The sequence below is a fragment of the Pipra filicauda genome, unplaced genomic scaffold, assembly GCF_003945595.2.
Source record: "Pipra filicauda isolate LSUMZ 115617 unplaced genomic scaffold, ASM394559v2 scaffold24_size8852520_pilon, whole genome shotgun sequence".
Classification (NCBI taxonomy): domain Eukaryota; kingdom Metazoa; phylum Chordata; class Aves; order Passeriformes; family Pipridae; genus Pipra; species Pipra filicauda.
This window is the reverse complement of record NW_024104365.1, coordinates 8,127,164-8,153,501: the sequence shown is the minus strand read 5'-3', so window position 1 is coordinate 8,153,501 and position 26,338 is coordinate 8,127,164. Positions and strand designations below refer to the sequence as shown.

The following is a 26,338-nucleotide window of genomic DNA, read 5'->3' as shown; positions in this document are numbered from 1 at the left end:
ACCCGATCTAGTTGGAGATGTTCCCGCTCATTGCAGAGGGGTTGGGCTAAATAACCTTTACTGGTCCCTTCCAACCCAACCCATTCTATGATTCTGTAGCCAGGAAAAGCAGGGTGAAGAGCTCAGCCCCCCACGTGCAGACAGGTGATGATGGGAGGAAAGTCAGACTGGTGAGCAGGGCTGTGGAAAATGAGGGGAAAAAAGTACGGATAATATTTAGAGGAAGGATAGCTGAACTAGAGCTGCTGCAGAGGTTTCTGGGGATGCTGCTTGAGTGGAGCACTGCAGTAGAAAATTATTGTGCATAAAGAGAGATTTACCTAATTTTAGCTGTGGGTCATCTCAATACCTTTTCCTGAAGGAGCAGACATGAGAGCTGGTTGGATGCTTTGCTCTCTGCATATTTTTGTTATTTCTTGTGGAGAATTTCAAGGTAGAACAAATTCCCTAAAGCGAGATCTGTGTTCTGCCTTAGACTGCAAAATCCCCCACAAACAGAGCCAATTTATTATTAAAATTTTCTCTGTGGCCTACCTCCTACACCACTGATTCCAGCATGTGCTCTGGGATTTCTGTTGGCTGCTGCTGAGAGTACTTTTGTTTTAACTTTCTAGGAAACAGAGGGCTTCTCTTTGAAGTCTGGGATGATGCCTCTGATCTGACAGAAGCAGGTCCTGGATACAGATGGCAGTTTGTACCTAATGCCAGCTCCCCAGTAAGGTTCCTGTCTGGGGCGAAGAAGTCCTTCAGGTACTCAGTGATCTTAAAAAGACATGAAGCCATGGCAATCACCTTTAGCAGTGTTAGGTGCAGCAAAAACACCTGACAGCCCTTTACAGCAGAGCCTCACTGCACAGCTCCTGTAAATCAAAGCAAACCCTTTGCTCTGAGGTCCTTTTGAAGCTTAAAATATGCAGTGAAGTGTTTTATTTTTTCCTCCTTTTGCTTTCCCTCAGTATTTCTGCTCTACCTGGCCTAGATATGCTGAAATTCCACAAAAGAAATTGCTGTGGAGGTAGAAGGAGCTCCAGCTTGAGGCTATTTTGGGTTGGACTTCCAGCCAGATGTGGAGGGGCAGATTCTCAGCTGATTTTGGCAGCTGCAGCACATGTGGAGTTAATGGAAATCAAGTGATTTGCCCCAAGCTGTGGAAATATCTAAACTGTGTTGGTGTCATTGCCTCTTCAGATAAACCCTTGAAAAAATGTGCAGTGTGCATGAATTCTCATCTTTTCTTACCATTTCTCTGTTTTTCTTGGTTGATTCTGAGTGTGTTCTTGGCTTTTTCCTGTGTGTTCAAGGTTAAGACTTTGCTTGAGAAGAAATGCACAAAATAGTGACCACCAATAAAAACATACTTAATTTCCTGGAGCTGTTTTTTCTATCCTTTTTGGAAAATTTCGTAAAGAATAAATTACATTTAGTGTGAAATTGAGTCTTTTTGAGATTCCTTCAGTTTTAAAATATATAGGTTTGTTTTGTTGGTCTCATGGTGTTTCCTAGTTACTCGGTGTACACATGAAGGTGGGGTGCGAGGATGGGGTGTTTTTTTACTGTGTTATGGATGTTCTCCTTTTGCTTAGTTCCAGGCTTCGTGGATTTTTTGTGGCTCCTCAGACCAACAATTACACCTTCTGGATTCAGGCAGACAGTCAAGCATCTCTCTACTTGAGTTTGTCCCAAGATCCAGAACATAAGGTATTACTCTGAGCAGATAAAAATGAGATCAGGATGAAAATGGTTTTAATTAAGGTCATAAAAATGGAATTGGCTTGTTTGCCCTTATGAATCTATTGCAGAGTGAAATCTGTGTGATTATATTTGATGTTTTAGATTGGGTCTGTCAGTTGTTCAGCTCATAAAAAACTCATGCTTGCAACCAGAGTCATTGCTTGTCTTTTCCAGAAGACTTTTTTTTTTAGTTCAACAAATTGCAATCACTGACAATCTGCAAAGGGACCTGGAGGTTTGCTCTCTGATTTCCTCAATTTACCTCCTTTTTTGACTGTTGAAATATTGCCTTCTGAAAATATTGATCCTTGCCTTTGGGAAGTTGAGAGGATGCTCTGATGAAGGTGATCTATTTATCTGGGTTATTCTTGAGCCAAGTAACTGAACAGGTCTAGAAGAAATATAAAATACTTTTTATCTATTAAAAAAATAATAGCATTATTGGTCTTACTAATGGTAGCATATTACATAGAAACCTAGAATGATTTGGGTTGGAAGGGACCTTAAAGATCATCTTGTTCCAACTCCCTGTCATGGGCAGGAACAACTTCCAGTAGACTAGAGCCTCATCCAACCCGGTCTTGAAAAATTCCAGGGATGGGGCAGGCACAGCTTCTCTGGGCAATCTGTGCCAGGGCCTCACCACCCTCACAGGGGAGAATGTCTTCCTAATATCCAATATAAATCTACTCTCTTTCAGTTTGGAGCCATTAAATCAGTCGGTGACCTTGGAGCAACCTGGTCTACTGGAAGGTGTCCCTGCCCACGGCAGGGGGTTGGAAGGAGATGATCTTTTAGGTCCCTTCCAACCCAAACCATTCTGTGACTCTGATTTGGTTGTTCTGCACACAGGTGAGAATTGCTTCTCTCCCTGCTGGCAATTCAGAGTGGTCTGAGAACTGGGTGAAGAACTGGAGTGAACTTTGGCAGCCAAAATCCCAGAAATTCGAGCTGACTGCTGGTTCGAGGTACTACCTGGAAGCACTGCATCATGGCAAGACACCCAGCAACGGGATGAGAGTTGGAGTCCAGATACATAATACGTGGCTGAATCCCCACGTGGTGGACAGCTACTACATTGAGAGACACGAAATCCAGGCTCATGCTTTGCATCTTCCAGAAGTCCAGGTCAGTGCTGCTTTCTTGACCCTGGGAACTGGACTAGCCCTGAGCCAAATGACCTGGATAGCAGCAAATCCTAATTGTAAAGTCTGTGCTGATGCTTGATGTGAAAGTGTGTTCCCACCTTGTTTTTAACCTTCTGAGACAGCTGATGAGAGGAACATCATGAACTGCAATTGTTCAGGGTTTTTACACACATTGGTGTACATTTCTTTACACATTGGTGGGTGTATGTAAACCCTCAGCAAGGAGGGAAGATTTTCCTGGTGGTTAAACCCCACAGCTGCAGCTCAGGAGCTTTAGGGACTGTTTGTGGTTGTCAGTGTGTCTGCACAGGTCATGTACCCCTTGTGATCCTGATAATTTAAGAATTTAGATTTAGAATTTAGGTTTGTGTCAGTAGAGACCATGGAGGACAAGAACAGTTTCAGAGTAGCTGAAGTGTCTCTTGGAAGGAATTCTTGTTTTACTTATGCTTGAAAATGCAAAATATGTGCCATGTAATCCTCCTCGGTAGAAGAAGCCAGGTTTGAAACGTGTCTCATGAAGTTTGTGTCTCCTTTCATTTATTTGTTTGCTTCTTTGCTTGCCAGATGTTGACAGTGTCTGGTACAGGGTGTTTCAGTATCTCCTGGAACAACACATTGCACAAAATGATCCCCACAAATGCTACAGCTCACCAGGTAGGTGCCATTAAACACACATATTTGATCCTCTGCTGGGGAGGAACCAATGGACATCTGGTACTTGACAGCATTTAAGTGTTTGGACCCGAAGCTGAGATAAACTTTACATGATGTAGGGGTGATTTTTGTTACTGAGAATGTCTCACGGTGAGATTTTTGGGGGGGTTTGAGTCCCAGGTGTATTCTAAGCATATCACATCGTCCAGATACCTTGGAATTCCCTTGAACCAGACTCTTGGACTTCTCCTCTAAAGTCAGGTGTGTAGAGTATGGCTTTGGCTTCAGACAGGATCTCCCATTGTCTCTTGATGTGGTCAGTTGGTCAGTGCTATAACAACCCTGGGTGATAGTTTCATGATAGCCATTAGGCTGTAGATGCCTAACACATCTGAAAGGTACCAGACATGGGAGTTTACACTCTTTTGAGCTGAATTTTATTCTTTTATTCTTTTATATTTTTATTTTTTTTAATATTTGGCTGCCTGCTCGTTCAGAGCTGCCATGCCACCGGTCCCTTGTTAATGAAAAATAGAGAGATGACGTGTGTTGAGGCTCTCTGATGACATGATCCAGAAATCATTGGACTGTGACTGCTTTTCACTTTCTTAATTTCTTTTTAAGGTGCAAAGAGCAATAGAGGAACTCCTTTCAGTAGGATGTGAGACTGAGCCAGCTTCTGCTAAAATCCTTTTCCACGATGGTTTTGAGAAAGGAGGTAGTGATCTTTTATGTCAATGAAGCAGTATTTACTGTGAGAGCTGATTTCTTTTATGAAATAAATGTACTTGAAACTTTGAGTGAGAATAAATTTACACTTTTAAGGGGTATAAGTATATATATTTTTATTTCTCAGCTATATATTTGTATATATTCTCATGGGTGAGTTTATGGAACTAGCATTAAAAACAACATGATCAATATAACAATCACAGTCACAGAAGCCCTGAGTTGGAAGGAACCCACAAGGATCATTAAGTCCAACTCCTGGCCCTGCACAGGACAATCCCAAGAATCACATCATGTGCCTGAGAGTGTTGTCCAAACCCTTCTGGAATTCTGAAATTCTGGAACACTTATAGTAGGACTGTTTGCCAATTTTTGGACATCGACTTTCTGTATTTCCATGAATCTTTTGACTGTACTGGTGTCTTCTGAATCACTTTCAAACATCCCCTCTCCTCTTGTTTCTTTTATCTGTCAGATATGAAGAACATCATCACCACAGGACACATTGTCAGTGGAATGGAGCCTTTCTGTGGGAGGTTCAGTGTTCACAGACCAAGCCAACTGGTGAAAACCTCCCCATCCACACTACCAAGATATGATCTTACTGAATACACACATGTAAGTGGCTGCTCTTAATGAGTAGGTTGCACTGGGGACCGAATACTCAGAGCCCAATCAGCAACTTAAAATCATGTGGCCTGCTTAGAATCCCACCAAATCTACAAAGACTCGTGTCTTTGGACTGTGCTGGTGGACAGAGTGGGTGATCTGAGATCCCTGAGATGTTCATATTGTTTAACACATCTGGCTGCTCTCTGCTCCTGGGGATGCAACTCTTGATGAGGGAAAGGAAAAAATGGGATGATACTGGGGAAAGATGGGAGAAGTAGGGGAGACCACTTCTTGACAAAAGGAAAAAACCCTTGTTACTGGGGCTCACTATCCCTCACTTTTCTACTCATCTTCTACTTTTAATATGAATAAGGACTTGGTTTCAACTCTGTTGCCCTTTCTTTGCCACCTGGGGGAAGGCAAATAGCTTGGCCCTGAACACTTCCAGGGATGGGACACTGATGGCTTCTTTGAGCAACCTGTGCCAGAGCCCTCACAGAGAAGAAATTCTTCCTAATATCCAATCTAAATCTATTCTCTTTCAGTTTGAAGCCATTCCCCTTTGTCCTGTCACTCCAAACTCTTGTCTGAAGGCCCTCTCCAGCTCTCTTGGAGACTCTTTAGGCACTGGAAGGGATTCTAAGGTCTCCCTGGAGTCTTTTCTGCTCCAGGCTGAACACCCTAATGTTAAACTGTGTTTGAAACAGAATATACTGTCTTCTACATACATCACATATATAAATTATGTATAAATTACCTGTGGTTTGATTTGTGAAAATTTTATTCCCTCATTTTTGCAGGTGTGTTTTGCTCACAAAGGCCATATGAGTAATATCCTTCTTATCTCTGTGTCCTACACTAATGGCTCATCATGTTCAGTGAAGAAGAACTTCACCTGTCTATGGGATTTCAATCACACTGACTCTAAAAGGTATCCAGACAGTTGTGGTTTCCAGAGATTACACTTTCCATAGTAAGGAGCTGCAGTGGGAAAATGGAGGGAAGTTCTCATCTGTACAGGATCAAATTGTTAGCGGGGATAAGCTGACACGTGCTCTTACCTGCAGAGGCACCCCTGGAATGTGACTCTGTACTTTCTGAGGATTTACTGAGTGAAGTTCCATGTTCCTTGTCACATGCAGTATCTCACCTCAGTAATGCACAGATGAAGAGTTTGCTCTGTTTGTGGTAAACACACCAGAAAAATTTCTGAGGACAATAGCTTTCCAGTTTCTTTAACCTCAGACAGTGGATTTTCTGCAGTGAAACAGGGAGATGAATTGATTGTGGTTTTTTCCCTGTCAGGAACCTCATGAGGTCACTGGTACACAATGTTTTGGAAATTGGTGTAGTCATTGATTTTCTTTATTCGCTTCAAATTCCATGGGTAGAAAACATTTGGTAGTAGATGTAAAGTTTGGGGCAGACACACTTAAAAAAAACAGGAGTGTCAGAAGAACTTGATGGAGAGAACTGGGAGCCCTAAGTAATGGTCTGATATTCTCAAGGGTGCCAATTCTGGATTGACCCCCATCGAGGTCACTGATGCTATCATAGTATTTTGCCAAAAATAGAGCAGACAGTCGTTCCCACATTCCATTCTTGTGACGCAAAAAAGGACCCATAAGCAGAGACCTGTGAGGGTGGTGAGGCACTGGAACAGAGAAGCTGTGGATACTCCATTCCTGGAAATGTTCAAGGTCAAGTTGGATGGGGCTTGGAGCAACAAGGTCTAGTGGAAGGTGTCCCTGCCTATGGCAGAGAGTTGGAATGAGATGGTCTTTAAGGCTCCTTCCAGCCCAAATAATTCTGTGATTCTGCGGTTTAAAACCTTGTTTCTCACTATGGGGAACTCATCAGAGACATGTAAAGAGTGATCACAAGCTACTCAGTAAGTGACTTCTGTATGAGTAAATAACAGTGGTAACAACAGTAGTACCTGCTGTTACCTGGAAGCTTCACAATGACCTCACATTCAGTTATTGCCACAACCTTGGTGTCTTCCAGGTGGACATTTACCTGCACTAACCTCTGGAAGAGGTGTGTGAATCTCTCCACGCTTGTCCAGGACCTCCCTTCCAATTCCCCCGTGTTTGTGCATCAGATAGACTTGCAAAAGGAAACATCTGGGTCATTTTACCTTGATGAAGTCATCATTGCTGACAGAACTGTGATTGGTAAAGGAATCTATTTCTCTTTTTTCCCCCTCCCCGGAATATTCCATTAAAACACATAATGATAAAGCTGGATGAAGCTTTTTGAAAGAGAGATTTCACAACAGGCACAAAAATAATTTTGTTTTCTTATATATTAAACTTTTTTTTCTTTTTTGACAGCAGTCAAGAAGGAATTGCCAAATTTATTTTTGGTTTATTTGAAAATGTGTTTTACAAATGGCACAGGTTGCCTGGGACAGTGGCAGAGTCCCCATCCCTGGAGGAATTTAAAAGACATGTAGATGTGGCACTTGTGGACATGGCTTAGTGGTGGGCTTGGCAGTGCTGGGGAAACAGTTGGACAGTGATCTTAGGAGGCTTTTCCAGCCTAAATGATTCTGTAATTCTATGAAATGTAACTCAACAAAACAAAACAAAAAAAACCCAAGAAGGTGTGATCCCAGCTATGAAATGACAATAACCTGGGAATAGTCACAGCTGCTCTCCTTGCTCTAATGAATGTTTGTGCTTTTCTTCCAGTTTCTCATAGAGATCCCAAACCCCCTCGGCCAGGTGGGAGGATAATTGAATCAGTATCTGTGGTGGGGTCTCCTCCAACTTACAATGTGTCCTGGCTGGTGTCTGGCTGTGGTCCAAGTCTGCCCCTTCTCTCTCCAAGGTAGGGACAGTGAGTAGATCATCTCGATACTCTCAAAAACTTCTGGCACTTCCCTCAGCATATCTGGAGCTGGTTGTCATCTGGATTCAGCCTCTGAAAAAGAGGTTCTTGAGATGTTTCAGCTGACCTGTGTTGTAAGATGTACATGGGTCACCAAGGTATGGTGTAGGACTAGAAGGAGACCTAAGCCCTTCTGGAACAGTGGATGAAGATCAGAAAGACACGCTCCCAAACACCTTTAATGACATCAGGCAATGAAAGCCCACCTTGAGTGTCCTTGTTTACTGAGATGGTTTCATTCCTCTGAGCAATGAAAGAGGAATTAGAGCTATAGGCAAACTAAATCAGACAGTGAAACATTAAAGAACTGTACTGGTAGAAAATAGGTCCTGTAAAGTTGGATTGTATCCAGCCGAGTCAACAAGGACCTGATGGGAAGGGAGCCAGGCAAGGGAGAAGCTGGAATTATGCAGCCTGTCCTGTGCAGGAGCCAGCTGTTACCTTGGCTCAACTTCTCCACTCAAATTGACTTGCCCAGTGATCCACAGGAAACTTCCTCTTAGAATAAGATGAACCTCAGCCAGCTGTCAATGAATTTGGTTTCTTACCTTGTGGTCTGTTTTCTTCCAAGCAAATTCAAAGCAATGTGTCATTGATTTTAAGTGCTCCAAAGAGAACTAGATTTTTGTTAAGAGGTGGCTAAATTCTGAAAACAGTAAGGTCTGGCTCCCAGAGCAGCCAAGTTCTTGCATTTCCTGACAAAATCCAAGGCTTTGGTGAATTCACTTGTTGGATTTCAGAGATATAGGCAGAGTCAGCACAAAGGAAAACACAATCCAGTTTATGCCTCAGGGTTCCCAATATAAGAGCTGCAAAGACCAAGTCTAAAAAGTTGCTTGATGTAACAGTTAAACCCCAGTTCAGGCCCAGCTGTTTTGTAGAAGTCAGCTTAGGTAGCACATCACAGAAGGATTTGGTACGTGAAAGTCTCCCCTTCAAAATCACATTTAATTGCCTGTGTCAAACGTAGAATTCTGACATTAACCAACAACAATAAAGGCAAAGGTAAGAACACAGGGGGATGTTTGTGATGTTTGATTTGTGTAGCCAGAGGTATAACTAACAGAAAGAGGAGAAATTTTAACTCCTGTGTGGAGTATTTAAGAAGACTGACATTGGAATGCTACATACAACACTGATGACCACACTTTAAAAATAAATTTAGAAAAACTTGTAAAAAAATGCTGTGAACATCATTATGAAGCTGCAGAAAATGGAGAAAAAAATTTAAGAAGCTCAACCTGTTCAGCTTATAAAAAGAGGATTAAGAGATGGATTGGTCACATTACCTCGCACCAGGGGAAAAAAAAAGGTGTTTGGCACTAGTGGGATTTTCCATCTCACTGAGGAAGATAACAGACTAAGCAGAGAAGTAGAGACTGCTGAAGCCAGGAATACTGAGAACGGGAATCAACTCATGCTTTAAAAGCAGGTGGGCTGAGCACTGTCTTTGGACATCTTCAAAACAAACCTGGGTCTTTCTTTTCACTGAACGTGGGCTGTGATTTATTCTAATGCGACTCCTATTCCTGTTGGAGCAGGAATATTAGCTAAAATCTGATGTACCAACTGTACAAAATGCTCAGTGATTGTATTCTCAAAATTTGCTCTGCAAAAGCCAGTTGTCATCCAGACACTGAGCCACATGGTGGCATCGTTGTACCACAGAGAGCCTCCTTCTCCTCTGAAAAAGGAGAAATTTCGTGCCGAAGGAGAAAGTATTTTATGTTTTAGAAATTGGACCTTGGGTGGACTTGAATTACTCTAACATAGATATGATGTTCGGGGACATGGTTTACTCCTGGGCCTGGCAATGCTGGGCTAACAATTAGACTAGATGGTCTTGGGGGTATTTTCCAACCTTAATGATTCTACAATTCTACAATATGAAATATCACTGTAATTCAGGGGAGTTAGGATTTTGATGGACTCGAGGATATTGCAGTAGGATATTAGGATATTCCTACTATTGAAGTAGGAAAGCTTTGATTTTGTAGATGCTGCCCTGGCTGCACTGAGCTGATCCTTTAGAAACACTGCTGGGGTAGGACTTGCTTGTGTTTGATGACATATAAATTTCTTCTATCATAATTTAAAAAGGTTACTTTCCACAATTTTCTGTCCTGTGCATTGCCTACATAATGTATATATGAGTTGGGAATACCCAATTTTGTTTGAGGTCCGGATACGTTTCCCTTAGACCCTTCAGGAGTGTTGTTCCCACAGGGGTCCCTTGGCTATTGGGTGACACGGGGGTGACAGGAGTGGGGGTCTCAACTGCTGACGCCTTCACGTGAACCCTCTCTGTCCCACAGAGGTGCAATGCTTGGGGAGGGCTCTAAGGAGTATGGATACCTCTATGTCTCCACGGAGGATGTGAGAGTCAGCCTCACCATCCAGAGACTGCAGGAGTCATCCCCACCTCTCGGAGGGACCTTTCACATCTACTTGGCCAACACAATGATACCAGGTAAGAGAAGATGCAGGTACATCTGGATTTCCTTAGCAGGAAGCCAAGTGAAGAAGTAGCTGCCAGAGAAGCTGTGGCTGCCCCAACTCTGGAAGTGTTCAAGGCCAGGTTGGACAGGGATTGGAGCAACCTGGGATAGTGGAAGGTGTCCCTCAGTGGGGTTGGAACAAGATGATCTTTAAGGTCCCTTTCAATCCAAACCATTCTGTGATTCTGTGAAAAGACAATATTGAACCTTGGACATGCTCAGAGCACAGGCTGGCAGGTTAAACTTCTCATGAAATTTGCCAGATCTTTGATGTCCTTCAAGACAGGGGTTTAAGATTATAGAGAGGACAGTATTCCTAGATGAGTTTCTTCCAAAATGCATACAGCCAATATGAAATATCTGCCTTAATGTTAAAGAACTTTGGATCAGATCCTAAAGTTTGCACCCTAAGGTTTCGTTATGCTCCTATTTCTCCAGCATGTGTACTTCTGGTGGTCATGTATGACAAGAGCTGGGCAAGTTACCGGGTAATTCCTTTTTTTCCAGGATTTTCAGGATCAGTAATTGGCTTGCAGATAACACAAAAGTTTTTGTACAAGTTTTGTGCTTGACCTGAACTAGTCACCCTTTAGATGTGCCAGGTTTCCTTGTGTTTGGTTTAAACAGTCAGAGGTTTAAAATGAAAGGGAGCAGATTAATCTGAGCAAGGCCAATGATAAAGTTCTTGACTGAGGAACTGGTGACTCAGTTATAAAGTCAAATAACAAAAGAGGAAAATGCAGCCTTAGAATATTTATGAAATAACTCTTTCCTCCGTGTTGTTACTTAAGATTTTCCTCCTTTAACTGAAGATGTTACTTAAGATTTTCCTTTTTTAACTGAAGACTGTCTCAGCAGTGTCCTGCTTTGAACATAATCTTTTAAAAATGTACTCCATGCCTCTTGCTCTGTTTCTAAGTCTTGTGCTTTCCCCTCCTTCTCATTAATTGGTTTAGAGAGATTTATTGTATCTGCAGCTTTGAATGGCTATGGGGATTTATGTCAAAAGAGATAAAACATCATTTGCATTTATTTAGGATTGGACTCTTAGGATGTAGAGTTGACAGGTTGACTCTCTCCACACCCATTTCATATAGAAGGTTTCTGACCTTTTTATTTTGAAAGAAAATTACTTATACACTTAAATTTCATGCGTCCATGTTATGTAAAAGTACTAAAATTTCTGATGCCCGCAACTGGAGAGGCTTCTATAGTTTTCTAGATCTTCAGACTAGATACAAAGAAGAAATTTTTTATGATGAGGGTGTTGAGGCCCTGGCACAGGTTACCAGAGAGGTGGTGGATGCCTCGTCCCTGGAAACATTCAAGGCCAGGTTGGATGGGGCTTTGAGCAACCTGGTCTAGGGTTCATTGCAGGGGGGTTGGATTAGATGGTCTTTAAGGTCCTTTCCAACCCAAACCTATGTTTCAATTCTATAATTCTATGATCTTTTGGCATTTAGGGTTCAATAAGTTTCTGCTGCTTTTTTGGCAGTTGCAGGGGTTTGAACCGCAACAGCCTTGCATTAAAAATTAAACACCTTTCTTTTCTAGGAGCAGACAGGTGTGCTCTCCCAGGGATGATGGTATTCACTGCTTTCTGATGTCTCTTGCAGACGTTTCAGTGCAAATCTCCTCCCACCACCTCCGCAAGCTTTTGCAGGACAGTGTAGACAACTCCACAGCTCCCTACTTCAACACCAGTGACTTCATCGTGACCAAGGACTTGAACTCGTGCTATGAAAAAGTCTGGACTCTGACTTGGAAAAAAACAACTGGGGACTTGCCCAATGTTCTCCGTGTACAGTAGTTTCTTTTACTAATCCCCACTTTGAACCCTGTTCAGTGTTCTTTGGTCTTGGATGATTCACTCACCCAGTGGTTGTTTTTATGAAGATACCTGTGGGAACTTAGGTAATCTTCCTATTTGGAAGACCAAATTCCAGATTAGATGATTAAAAAGACAGTTGCAGAGAAAGAAATTACATCTTCAGAGTCTGTACTTCAAAACAAGGAGGAAAGGGTGTAATTTCCAGGCTTTGTTGCAGTTCTGCATGACAAAGGGTCTGCTATTCTGAAATGAAATCTATTACTGAAACATTAATGTTTCGGTACAGTAACTGGAGCTCATCACAGATTTGTGGCATCATTTATTGGCCAAGGTCATAAAAATTCTATTTTAACTGAAAATTACAAGACAGAAAAGGAAGAGAAACTTAAATTCCTTGTTCTTTGCCAGGTCTCTGCCAAAACCCTCACTGGTCTGAAGGCAGCTGTTTCTACTCGGGTGGTTTATGATGGGGGTGTGTTTATTGGACCCATATTTGGGGACATGCTTGCTACCCCCAATAACAAAACACAGGTGAGTTGATGTGCTGTCACACTTCCTACTTATTCACCTGGGTTGTGTAGATCCAGGAGTCTCACAGGTGTCTGGATCCCTTGTTCTGCCACTAAATCCTTTCAGAAATCTGACGTTCTGTGCCATAAACTGTTCATATTCTGCCGCCTGGTATGTGGAGCTGGACTTTCCTCCAGGAGCAATTGCAGATGGGGAGAATGGTGACATGGGTGATCTTTCACCACTGTGAAAGACAATTTGTTTATTTTGAGGCAGTGACCAAGGGAAGACAATCTCTGGACTCCCACCCTTGGTGGGCCCTATGGTGCTGCCCACCAAACTGGGAATGTCACTATTCATCTGCAGCATTTCTGCTGTTACACTGATGGGCAAAACAAATGAGCTGGTGGCTGTGGTACTCACCTGTGAGTTAGGCAAGTCCCTCAGCATCTGTGGATCTCAGGTCTTCAAGTGTGAGAAGAGAGTAAGGAGGGCTTCCTGGCTGAGTGAGTAGCCATTCTGGTCTGCTGGATGGACAAATGTGTTCCCAGGTCTGCTCTCAGATGTTGCAGAGCAGTGGGTATTGCTGGCTCTGCTTCCAGCAAAGGCTGACAGGCACTGTAGTGACAACAGGGTGATGCTGAATGTGCTTGAAGTCCAAAGTGCAGCATTTGGGGCCAGATCATCCTGCTTTTTTGGTGAGCCTGTTTCCCAGACATGAGGATCTCTCTTCATGCAGTGACTCAACCACCTTTGATATCTTTTCCATCTGTGCTGCAGACATACCCTCAAATAGCCCAAGTGAAACAAGACCAGCAGCAGCAAACAGATATCCTTGTAATTTTTGAAACTTTATTCTGTATTACTGCTAGCACAACCATAAAAATGTCCCTCTAATTGTGTCCCTATTCAAGCAGAGCACTCTGTGCTCCTTGCATTTCTTTGAGACAGTCTGCTTTTGCTTTTTGTAGGCATTGGTGTACTCTCCTGGCACACCCTTAGTACCTGGAAGAGATAAAGAGAGGCTCTCCTATGCCCTATACTTTGCTAGTTGACTCTTCTGAGATATCAAGGTCTCAGGAGAGATGTCTCTTGATGTCTCTTTTAGGTAATCAAGATCACAGCCCAGCTTTTCAGGGGCAAAAAATAATAAAATTGAGGGCTGCATGTCCACATTGTTGGATTAATTTTAATTAGTCTTACAGGATGCTTTAAACATAATAAACTTGTTCCTAAGGCAAAGTGGGAAAAACTGGGGAAAGGCAAGCCGGGTCTTCAGTGGATGACTAGAAAAACAGGAGTTGTGAGGTCCCAGAAACATGGGAGAGAAAATCCTGCAGACATCAAGAAAGGCTGATGATACAGTGTCCAAAGCCGTGATCTGCTTTCCCTTGGATGAGCCCTAATAAGCTTTGCAATTAAATTTGTAATGAGGCTGCAGCTGTCTGACTGTGCTCGGTTGAGTGCTCTTGGCAGCCCAGTGTGGTTACCAGCATCTATCAGGTAGTTGTGGTTCTAGAAAAAACCTCTGTTTCCTTCACAGGTTTAAGGTAACTCTCTTCTCTGTCTCCAGGTGGTGCTGGTGGTGAATGATGTCCTTTCAAACTGTTCTGGCTCATGCTCTTTCCAGTTCAGTCAGGAATTGACACCCACAGTCAGTCATGTGGAGTATTTGTCAGGTAACGGGGCTTTGTGTCTGAACAAAATGGCAAAAAAAACCCCATTGTCCTGTGAAAAAAATCTGCTAGATAATGGTTTCATGTGCCTGTGTATTCTTTTGGAAATTTCTGCTTTTGTGAAAACTGCACTTTTAACGGGTCGCTTCTGATCAGCTCCATTTCCAGACATGTTAAGTGTGTACAAGTGTGTCCAGAGTAGGGCAATGGAGCTGGGGAAGGGTATGGAGAACAAGTTTGATGAGGAGCAGGTCAGGGATCCAGGGGTGTTCAACCTGGAGAAAAGAAGGGTCAGAGGAGACCTATGGCTCTCTACAACTCCCTGACAGGAGGTTGAAACCAGGCATGGGTTGATCTTTTCTTCCAATTAATAAACAATAGGATAAGAGGAGATGGTCTCAAGTTGCATTAGAAGAGGTTTAGATTGTATATCAGGAAAAATGTCTTCATTGAAAGGTTGATCAAGCACTGGAACAACCTGCTCAGGGGAGTGGTAGAGGCACCCTGCCTGGAAGTGTTCAGATGGTTTAGTGGTGAACTCAGAGGTGCTGAATTAACAGTTGGACTCAATGACCTGAGAGGTCTTTTACAACCTTAATTGTTCTGCAATTCTATGGTAAAGACATGAAGGGGAGACAAACGGTGGCAGGTTTGATGCTTAAAGCAAAAGTAGCTCTTGGCTCAAGTAATTTTTAGCAAAAATTTAAGGAAAAAATGTAATAGCTGGACAGGGACAGGCAGGAATTGGTGTTATGTGGGCAATGAGACAACACCAGCGGTGCAGTTTTTAGGATGTCCTGATGAAACTGGTAAAAAACTTTTAACTGTTGGTTGAAAGTAAATCCAGGGCATTGCTACACCAAAATTCATGACTCATCTTGTTGATTGTGTCCCTTCAGATGATGGGCCCCTGGCCACAGTGGTTGTCAGGGGAGATGGCTTCACTGAGGAGAAACCAGCACTGCAGGTGGAGGTGAACAGCACGACCTGCCACGTCACGATGTTGAATGAAACCAAAGTGGTTTGCCAGGTGGAGAGGCTACCAGTGGGAATCTACCAGCTGGCACTACTGGTGAGGCCTTATGGATTTGCACTCAATGCCAGCACAGGAGAAGGGATCTTCCTGAGAGTGGAGCCAAAGCTGGTCGCCATTGAACCTCCTACGACTTCAGAGATTGGTAGGTTTGAATGCCAGAGCAGCTCTAAGGGACCATCTGCTTTCTGCCACTTCTTTTCCATGGCGTGTTTGGTTCTTCTGTATTTTCACTGCCAAGGTCTTCACCAAGGCTGCCAGAGCACAAGAAGCTTTTGGATGATACTCTCAGGCACATGGTGTGACTCTTGGGGATGGTCCTGTGCAGGGCTAAGATTTAGACTCGATGAACCTTGTGGGTTCCAATCAAGTCAGCATATTCTGTGATGAAAAAGACATATTATGGCTGTATACACTGTGTGGGGAAAGTTACTTAAAGAGTGACAGATTTCCCTTTGTTCTTTGTGGAGGCAACCAGTTTCCCAACTAGTTTTGTTTGGGAATTGTAATTTCAAGTGCATGTATATTCATTCCAGCAAATCAGGTGTGTGTTAGTGTTTCATATTCATCCTGCCACATCTGTAGCTTTGCAGTATTTGAATTAATCTGGCCTAATCAGATCAAGTATTAGGAAAAATTTCTGCACTGAAAGGATTGTCAACCATTGTAACAGCCTGCCCAGGGTAGTGATGGAGTCACCATCCCTGGAGGGATTTGGAAGACATGTAGATGTGTAACTTAGGGACATGGTTAAGTGGTGAGCTTGACAGTGCTGAGTTAACAGCAGTTAACAGTTAACTGAGTTAATGGTTGGATTAGATCTTAAGAGGTATTTTCCAACCTAAATGATCCCTTAATTCTATAACTGTGAAATGGCTGTACTTTAGTTCATCCCAGTTCCATTGGAGCGAATTCATACACTGGAAATAAAATAATAAAATGGAAAACACATCTGTGTTTAGATACAAAACTGAGAAACCTAGAGAAGCTCAAGCTAAACTGAGTCTCCTTCCATTCCCCTTACCTCTCCTGTCCTTGAAACAGAAAAGGAAATAAAGGGTGATATAGTCCATACTTGAAGACAAGAGATGGAAAGATTTTCCAGGACTCTGGGGACAAGGGACCATACAACTCTCTCATGTGCCCTGTATGTGAGACAGATGGAAGTTCAAGCAAGGTGCCCAGACAACTGTATCTAAGCCATAACAAATGCTGCAAATAAACAAGCTTTCCCCTTTCTTGGGAGAGGGAAGGGTCTCCTCAGCTCAATGAGAAATGTGGAAAACACTCTTACCACACCTGGGCTGTGCAGTAAAGGCAATCTCAGCTTATCACTTCTTTTCAAGAATTAAGGAATGTCTCTACAAACAACATCTACTCTGACAGTAAAGGTTACCCAGATTTTTTTTTTCTGGAAATCTTGGCATTTCATAATTGTGATGATTTGAGATTATGGTAACAAACACCCCTGAGAGCAGGAATGCTGGCCTAGGTACAGCAGGAAGCCACATGGCTTGGGGAACTGAACCATGCTTGGCCACCTTGGAGCAGGCAGAGAAAGGGAATGATGGTCTGTAAACCTCTCCATGGATGAACCATGGGATGGACTTGGAATAAAGTAGTGTTCCTAAACTACAAGTTATGTCCACCTCTTTCTTTTCTTTGTTTTTTTTTGGGGGGTGGCATGGGAAGGAAACTATTGCAACCCTCTTATTACATTTTTTTCCCCTAATGAGAGGGTCACATAATACACTAAGGTTAAGACTCACTTTTGATTCATAGGAAACCCAAGACCACAGAAATCAAGCATCTCCAAAAAACTCTAAAATAATTCCAGAAATGGCAAACTTTAGTGCTTGGGCCTTGCTTCCCATTTCCTTTGCTGGTAATCCAGTTCTTCTCCCAATTACAGTGATCTGTCACTCATTAAAAAGAAAGCAAGTATAATGTTATCTTACATTACATGTGCCTGGAATGTTTATAATTGGAAAGAATTACAGCTTCCATCTGTGTTTTTAATTTCTTCCATTTAAAATACTTCAATCTCATCATAAAGTGCACATAGGCAGTATTTCACTGCACATGGATATAATGTAGATATCAAAACAAGAGCATCAGTCTTTACACAACACACGTGGATTTTGCACTCTAAATCTGAAGCTCCTTATCTGACAAGTCTCTCATTAGACAAGTGGCTTCAGTTTTCACTTCTTGCTCTTTCTGACTCTGCAAATTTCATGTTACAGAATGGGAAGGCAAGAAGCAGCTTGTACTTTGCTGCATCAGCTCCCTCGTGTCAAAATATCCCTGGTGTCAGTAGTGCCATGCTGGGAGATCCCCATGACCTAATACTAAAAGCATGGAATGCCTTTCTAAAGATACTCTCATGTTCCACTGGATAGCAGGAGCTTACTGTTAACGTATCCAATTGCTGATGTTTGCCTGGTTTTGCTGCCAGCCAGAGAAAATCTAGAAGATTAAACTTCTATAATTCTCTGGTGGTTTAAAGAATTAACAGGAAAAGATACTTTGGGCAAAATGTACAAGGGACTTTGCTATCAATACACAATTATTTTAGTGTAGAAGATTGTTTACATCACATGTGAAAAGAATCATAAAAGCTCACTTGGTTTGCAACATAGCCGTGCTAATAAATACAAATAAGCACTGCATTAATAAAATTCCTGTCTAAGCAGTCTGTCCAGCCACAGTTCTAAAACTCTCCAGAGTTGAGGACTAGAGCAAACAGCTGTAAGTTTCAGGCAAAATTTCTTTTATTTTTAAATTTGTCTGTGAACCATGTAAAAGAACAAAGTCTATATTAGAATTTTCACTAATGTCCGCTCATGCTCCCTTTTCTGTTTCTCTTTGAAGTATCCCTGAATCTTCTGATTGCTTGGAAAAGCAAAGGGGTGCCTCTACTATTTACAGTGGAATAGGATGTTGAAGAAAGATCAAGCAGAAGTCTGACTTGTGTGGGGCATGATCCCGCATGTGATAGAAGAGGCTCAGCTCTGGCACGAGGGAGAGATGAGTTTGCTTTAGTACTTCACGGAATCAAGCCCTCCGTGACTTTCCTCACAGCTCTAAGTCTCAAGTTCTGCCAAGTCCCCTTTCTAACCTAAGTTTCCTAGACACAGGCCACAGGCTTTTTGGACAGCAGGGTGCCTGGCAGCTGTTTGAACTGTGAAAGCACCTGCTGTGTTAAGCTCATTTTCCATTCTTAGTGCTTCTTCCTTCCTTCCCTGTTACATTCTTGGGCTGGGGATCTGTCTAAGAGAGAGATCACAGGCCAGAGCCTGCTGGTTTAAATAAGTATGTCATTAAAAAATAACTCGAGAAACAAACTCAGCCCTCCTGTATCCAGGAGAAAAATCCAAATAATAGGCAAGAAGGATCTCTAGTGAAAGAGAGGAAACCAGGCACAGCAAGATGGAGCAGATCATCATCAGATCAACTGAGAGACTGTGCTTTTGTAGTCATCTCTAAACAAAGAATCCTTTGCATATAAAAATATTCTATGTATTGGATGTAATGGAATAATTGTGTTTTTCAGGAGGACTGAGAGTGGCTCTCAGGGGGACCAATCTGGAAGGAGTAAACGTGGTGTTGTTTGGATCTCAACCTTGCCCAGTTTTGGAGTATGGCAGAAATTCAACCACAATTGAATGTAAAGTTCCTTCTCGGGTAAGAAACCACATTTTTTGGGGAACGGTCAAGAACTTACAGGTTTTCTATGTCTTCCTGGCCTGAGCTACACTAGGGAAAGGGCAAACTGTAGCCCACAAGCCAAGTCTTGGCTGTGGGACAATTTACTGTGTACTCCATCTACAGAATAGACCATCTTAATTAAAAATAGATTAATAGGTGATTTATGAAAACCAGTGAAACAACAAACAACTCTTTAATTTAGTAAGGATCTTGCAAGTTAAAAACTGCGCATTCCGGGATTTTATTTATTAGTTTAATTTACTAATATGGATATAGTAAATCCCAATCTACATAGTCTGGGATTGTTTCAAGGTTTCTAACTCTCCATAGATGTTTCTTTAAAGTCTGTATAAATGTACACATTTAAGTAGAGTCTGGGTAGATATAAATTTCATCAGTGCTATGTGCCTGACTTGTTAAGTATGGGAGATGCAGGAAAATAGTAATTTATATATATTTTTTTAAATTAGTACGTTCTTATACCTGACATTATCTTCATTTCTCTTTCTAGGGGACAGAAGATGCTGCTGCCCACGTGACATTAATTTCTGGGTACCAGTCAACAACAGTAACCAACTTGTTCCGATATGATCCTTCCTTAAACCCTACTGTTGTGTCCCTGAGCAGGAACAGAAGTGGCATAGCAGGTGAAAAGGCTGAAGATTTATATTAAGAACCATCTGGAGAAGTGTTGTTATTGTTGATGGTGGTGGGGCAGAGGGAATATAGGTCTATGAAGTTTGATCTGACACACTGTTTTTTTGGTTTGATTGGTTTTACTCCAACAGACATGAGGGAATGAGTTACTGGTCCTAGGTCGGTATGGATGATGTCCACAGGATGTTAGATGTGTTATAGTGTTCCTTTTGCATCATGTTTCTCTAACTCTGCTCTGAAGTTTGCCCACCCACTCATCCTTGGTAATAGGTTCAGTCATGACAAGATAAATGAGCCCTACAGAGTGTCCGTGTCCAGGATCCCAAAGGGTTGACCATGAGGAGCATCACATGTATTTTAGGCTGCTGAAAGAAGAAGAAAGGCAATGCATGTCTTTCTAGTCCCCATTTCCAATCCAAACTGTTCCTTTCAGTTTGACCTTGTAAACTATTGCTTTAGAATATGAGCATAGTCTTCATGGACTTTGTGGGAACAAAATCCCAAACAGATGTCATAGAGTGTTGATCATTCTTGTCTTTTGAAAGTTTCTATTTGGAGTTGAACTTTTTTTGTTCATTTCCCTCCTTTTTCTTCCCCCCAAGATTTTGTCTGGGTGTTAGGAATAGGAAAGCATTAATGCCAAATGTTGTCCACTTACAGACGAGTCTTTTAGGAAGAAGTTTAGTACATTTTTATGTGGCAACCAGACACCGGTTTCTCAGTATCTGAGAGAAAGAGGAAGGAAGATGAGAGAAAGACAGAAATATTCCTGTTTCCCACTCCCATTCCTCCAAGGATATAATAATCTGCTTTTTTTTTCTTCTCTTTTTGCAACCTCTCCAGTGCACACCTTAAACCCCCCCCCCCAGCTCTCAAGTTTGGTTGGAGTCGGTGGAGATTTATGGAGTTAGGTGACTACCAGTGCCAAAACGCAGTTCTTGTGCAATCCCAGTGTTTCTGTTCCTTTCCCCAAATGCCCTTGTCATTTTCTATTACTCCAGGATGCATAAATAAGAGAAAATGTCCTTTATCACTTGAATATTATTCCAATGCCACAGCACCAAGGGGAGGTTTTTCTCGCCGCGGGCATTCCAGGTGCAAGGAATTCCTTAATGTTATAGAGTCTCGTGAGCAGTGCTGGGACTGAGTTCAATCTCCTATTCAGAACCTCCATGGCTTTGTCTTTTAATGTAATTTTCCTTCCATAGAATAAAAAGAATAAATAAATTAGACCAATGCCTTCCAGGCATCTGGGATTAAGCTGACAATTGACCAGGAGTAAAAAGAGTTCACGCTATTAACATACTCAACTTTGCAGGCTTTAAAACTTTATTTGACTCTTCGTGCAAGCAGAATTGAAAAGTACTGGCTTCAAGATCTGCTTAGAAGAGCAGGTAGATGAAGGGAGCTTCATACAGGCTCTCCTGCTTCATCAGGAAGCTCTGTCCTCTCTTCTTCATCCCTTCAGGGGAGACAAGAGGGTGAGATTCGCCTCCTAAACACATCTCTCTGCTTGTTGTTTAGATGTCTTGCATAGTCAGTGAAGAGAAATGAGGGTTCTTTGGTGGGATTCACCACAGCTCTTTTTGTGTGTCTTATTTACAACAAAGTGAATAATGCCATAAAGGTTCTGTTTCTCTCCACTGACCACAGATACAGCTATCAGTGAAAATGGCTCTGTTAGGACTGATGGATAACACCCAAATTTTTTAAACCTATTTCATGAGGAATTTAGGTTATGAAATTCCCTTCTCCGCTGCCTTTGTTCTTTTCTATTACTGCACTGTGCACAGATAAGTAAAGTATCCCCTTTCATCTGAATATAGTGTGGCTCAAAACAGAGTTTAACTGCGAGAGAGAGAGAACCATGTTTCCTGAAAACAAGGTGCTTTGAAGCTGAGCTGTTTTTTTTCTTCATAGTAGCTAGTATGTGAATATGGATTTGGCTTTGTGCTGAAAATGGTGTTGGTTACACAGGGATGTTTCATCATTGCTGATCAGGGCTTAATACAAAGTCTAGGCCTTTTCTGCTCCACATCCCACCCCATCAGTGAGTGAGCTGTGGGTGCATAAGGAGTTGGTAAGGGAACGCAGACAGGACGCCTGCCCCCAGCTCACCCAAGGAATATTCCAGACCATATGACATCATGCTCAGCAATAACACCTGGGGAAAGAAGAAGGAAGAGGGGGACATTCAGGGTGTTGGTGTTTGACTTCCCAAGTAATGGTTATGTGTGCTGGATTCCTGCTTTCCTGAGGATGGCTGAACACCTGCCTGCCCATGGGAAGTGGCTGATGAATGAATTCCTTGTTTTGTTTTGCAAACATGGCTTTTGCTTTTCATATAAAACTGTCTTTACCTATGAGCCTTCTCCCTTTTAGTCTTCCACTTCTCTCCTCCATCCCACTCTGGGTGAGGGAGTGAACAATTATGAGAGGCTGAGTTGCTGGTTGGGGTTAAACCCCAGCAGGCACATATGTGACCATCTGACTTTAGGAACCCAAGAAATTTTCATTTTACTGTGGGAGGCTCCTGTTAAAGTTAGATCATCTCCATAGGGATTAAAAATGTGATCCAGATAATTCGTCAAGGATTCGGGAAAAAAACCAGAACTCTTCAGCTGCAGTTTATGTCAGTTTTAAAAAGACAGGATTTGGCTTTTATGCAGTTCAGATATTTATAGGATAGAGATTTATGACAAAGGGCCATAGATCTATCCTGAATATGGAGGATGAGAGTGAGTGTAGAGGGTCATAGCCAAGTTATCTGGGCTGGGATCTCAAGACAACTCTGATACCTGGTGACCTTATCCATGAGGGATTCTGTAGGATACAGAACCATCAGAGTCTTCAACTTCTTGGTCTTGGGCTAATGGACATGACTGGACCTGTCCTGGCATGATGGGACTCTGTGCTCTTCCCCAGGCAATGGTCACATGTGCCAAAATAACCATTGCCAGAAAAACTGAAATAGTTTCATCCATTCTTTCCTCTGCAGGAGGGGAGGAGCTTCAGATTGGGATATCTCAGTTTGCCACCTACCGAGGTTCGGATGTCAAGGTCCAAATTGGAGACTCGTGGCCACAGATCCAGGAGCAGACAGACCATGGTGTTAATGTGACACTTCCAGCCCTGGCTGCAGGGTGGCACAATGTTTCTGTCACCATCAATGGTATCACTATTGCTTCAAACAGGTGAGTATTTTCCTTATAAACTTCATTCTCCATCCTATTTGGTGTTTTAGGGTTAATCTGAAAAGGAAGGCAAGAGTTTTTCACGAACACCTAACGGTGAATTCTGCAGTGTGGTATAAAATTATGAATAATTATCAAGGCATTTATTGATCTGTGGAACTCAAGTCAGCAAACTGCTAATGCTACTCAATTAACTCCCCTTGGATCAGTAGGAGGCAGGAGAGAAGCATTTTAGAAAAAAACAGTTGATTTGATGAAAAATGCATATTCAGGCAATCAAAGGTATTCATGGATTCAGGTCAAATGCAGATAAATCCTGCTGTAGGAAAACAGCAGAAGAAAAGAAACATCAGAGAAACAAAAGCTAGTTTGAACAATAAAAAAATGCTTTGTTTGGAGAATTTTTAAATGATGCTATTTCCATCTTTTAAGGTGACACTTCAAGTTCATGCCTAGATAAATGTAATATAACTGAATTAAAATGTGGGGGGAAAACTGACCTGAAAGGGGGATGTAAGAATGCATTCACAAGCAGCACAGTTTTAATCCTCATCCATGGCAGCTGCCAGGAATGATCCTGAAACAATGATATTGGAAGAAATTAGCTGGTTTTGTTGTTCCTAAACCAACCTAAGCTGCTTGTAGCATTAATGAACTTCAGGAGAAAATTTGTGGTTGGTGTGATGACACACAGGGATTCATCCCACCTGGTGCTGGAGTCTCTTAGCAGCACCCTCATTTCTTCTCCAGGGATAGAGTGGAGAGAGATGGATCATCCCAGGAGACAAGTCTGATCTCTGTTGGGCTGGATTGCAGGATTGGGAAGGTCCCCTTCTCTAATGGATCTTTTTAGGGAAGGGGGTGTTTTTGAAAGGAGGATGGTGAGGAGGAAAAATAGATGTAGATGAGACAGAAAGAGAGCTACACCTTTATTTGAGTGTCTTCAGGAGCTCATATCTGGGCTTCCTCTTGTTTCAGTTAGTTACTCTACTGTCTGGTGGGAGGAAGTGAGGAGAGAAGGCAACAGGGATGTCTCTTCAATGCACTTGCATCTCCTGCTGGGGGTGTAACTACAGTGGGATCTGTTTGCCAAAAAAAACCCTCATTCCTGACGGGTTTTTCTTTTGATGAGCAATTCACTTGCACCTCGTGGACTAAATTTGACCCACAGGTTGCCAATTGATAAGAGAGTGTTTGTGACAGATGTAGCTCAAATGTGTCTTTGCCCACAGCAGGAGGGTTGGAATGACATGATCTTTAAGGTCCCTTCCAACCTAAACCATTCCATGATTTTAAACCACATGAAAAAATTTGGAGTGTGGGGTGGTCTTGTTGCTTGTGGCATTAAACCAAGGTGATGTGACAGGTGAGTGTTTGACTTTCCAAGCTAGAAAGAGCTGTTAGAAAGGATAGCAGTGTAGCAGGAGAGAAAAATATAAAAATACCCCCCAAATCCTTTCTATGTTTCTTGTGTTTTGCAGGACTGAGCTGTTAATCCAGTACCTCTCTGAGATCTTCAGCGTGGAGCCGTGTTGCGGCTCCTTTCTGGGTAAACAGTGTTGATACATCTGCAGCCACTTATGGAGGTTAAAGGGATCAAGGGCACAGTTTTCCTGCAGGAATGGAAAGTGCATCCCGTTTCACATCAGTTTAAATGAGGGTGCTTTGAATCTGTGACCCTTTATTATGCAGACATCAACAGGCAGACAGCAGCAGTCTGGAAATGTGGGATTGTAGTGAGCATCCCTCAATCTGGTTCGTTGGCTCAGGGCTCCCTGTGCTTTGAATCTGATTTCCCCAAGTGTTTGCTCATGTATCCTTGCATGTTCCCGTTGGGAAAACAAAGCACGCCCACACCTGGCTCATCTGTGCTGTTTCCTTCAGTCATTTCGCCCTCATCTTTCAAGGTTTTCCATGTGAAAGTTAGGAGGGAAGCAGGGTAAAATTGTGGTTTGAAGCAAACAATAATTTCAAGTGATCCCAAAGGGGATGTTCATTTTTGTTGAGTTGGAAAAAAAAAAAAAGCCCTTTTTAAATGTTAATTTTAATCAAAAGTGAAATATTTATTAATCCTGTTCCAAGCTTTTAGACACTGGAAATAATTTAAGTGTGTTTGAGAGCAAAACATCACTGAATTAAAAAAAAAAGTTTTACTTTAAATCTTAAAAAGCAGATTTGGGGTGGTTGATTTATTTTGTCATTTGGCTGGTGGTGGGGGAGAGTTGAATCCCTGTAGTGAATTTTACATGAGCCTTTAGAAATGCTTTTATAGAAGACAGAGAAATTCTTATACTACAACCTCAGGTCCTCCACAGATTGCTCTCCCAGGCTCACAACACATTTAAAGACACAAAAATTCAGAGGCTTTGTGCTACGTGATTAGTTCAATACTTTGTGAAGTGCTCAAGCCTTGAAAGATGAGAGAATGGATAGAGCTTGGAGAGCAAATCCTATAAGTTTTGAAGATTAAGACATACTAAAAAAAATAATAGAAACTGTGCCCTTCTTTTCATATTTAATGGTAAATTGAAAATTAAATAAGAACTGATTAACTTTTTGGTTGTGCCTTTATGAATGACTTAAGCTGAATTAGAATCTCATTGCTACAAAAAGCACCAGTTCTCCCCCCTTTACCTCTAGTCTTTTGTTGTCTCTAACACTAGTGTGGGCATCTGGATTAAGGATTTGAGCTCACTCAGAAAGAATCCCATCATAAACCAATATTTTGCAGGCGAATCATGGGAAAAGGAAGGGAATGGGCTTAATGGATAAAGAGGTTGAAGCAAGGCAAAGCAGTGGGAGTACCAATAATGAAAGGAAGAGGGAGAGAGGTTTCAGATGGGCTCTTTACTGTGAAGGTGCTGAGGCCCTGGCAGAGGTTGCCCAGAGAAGCTGTGGCTGCCCCGTCCCTGGAAGTGTCCAAGGCCAGGTTGGACAGGGCTTGAAGCAACCTGATCCTGTGGAAGGTGTCCATGCCCATGGCAGGGGGTTGGAATGAGATGAGCTTTAGGGTCCTTCCATCCCAAACCATTCTGTGATCGTATGAAATTTGGAACTCTGCCTGAGTTTGAAAGTAGTCATTCCTATGTTCTGCTTCCCTGTAGGCAGCAGGACCAAACCATCTTCTCATCTACTTGTATGGACAGTCCCATTCCATGAAGAGTTCAGTCTCAGTTTACTCTCTGGGGTCCTTTCACAGCAGCTTTCTCCAGATTTGTAGTGGCTCTTTACTGTCATTTACTGCCATGAGGGTCCCTGGCTACCTATTACCTCAGCCTCTTGTCCACGTAGCATTATCCTGATATACAGTTGCTTATCGTCTCTAACTGTCCTATCCAAATAAAAAAGAACTTTATTTCTTCTTCCATTCACCCTGGCTAAGACAATCATGCTTATCAGCTTTGTCATAGAATGGTCTGGGTTGGAAGGGACCTTAAAGATCACGGTTTGTGGTTG

The 26,338-nt window shown here is 42.3% G+C and overlaps 1 protein-coding gene across 1 annotated transcript in view; it reads left to right on the top strand.

Annotated features, from left to right (window-relative positions):
- PKHD1 (PKHD1 ciliary IPT domain containing fibrocystin/polyductin) overlaps nucleotides 1-26,338 on the top strand; it is a 253,982-nt gene that overhangs the window by 17,210 nt on the left and 210,434 nt on the right. Inside the window, exons 13-30 of the mRNA XM_027738336.2 lie at nucleotides 615-750; nucleotides 1,584-1,698; nucleotides 2,584-2,859; nucleotides 3,447-3,536; nucleotides 4,161-4,254; nucleotides 4,741-4,883; nucleotides 5,678-5,808; nucleotides 6,885-7,054; nucleotides 7,574-7,712; nucleotides 10,088-10,242; nucleotides 11,887-12,071; nucleotides 12,510-12,632; nucleotides 14,185-14,290; nucleotides 15,187-15,465; nucleotides 18,877-19,007; nucleotides 19,543-19,678; nucleotides 22,687-22,882; nucleotides 24,364-24,431. Of these exons, the coding sequence (XP_027594137.2) occupies nucleotides 615-750; nucleotides 1,584-1,698; nucleotides 2,584-2,859; nucleotides 3,447-3,536; nucleotides 4,161-4,254; nucleotides 4,741-4,883; nucleotides 5,678-5,808; nucleotides 6,885-7,054; nucleotides 7,574-7,712; nucleotides 10,088-10,242; nucleotides 11,887-12,071; nucleotides 12,510-12,632; nucleotides 14,185-14,290; nucleotides 15,187-15,465; nucleotides 18,877-19,007; nucleotides 19,543-19,678; nucleotides 22,687-22,882; nucleotides 24,364-24,431 (2,673 nt within the window). The remainder of the gene's footprint in view (nucleotides 1-614; nucleotides 751-1,583; nucleotides 1,699-2,583; nucleotides 2,860-3,446; nucleotides 3,537-4,160; nucleotides 4,255-4,740; nucleotides 4,884-5,677; nucleotides 5,809-6,884; nucleotides 7,055-7,573; nucleotides 7,713-10,087; nucleotides 10,243-11,886; nucleotides 12,072-12,509; nucleotides 12,633-14,184; nucleotides 14,291-15,186; nucleotides 15,466-18,876; nucleotides 19,008-19,542; nucleotides 19,679-22,686; nucleotides 22,883-24,363; nucleotides 24,432-26,338) is intronic.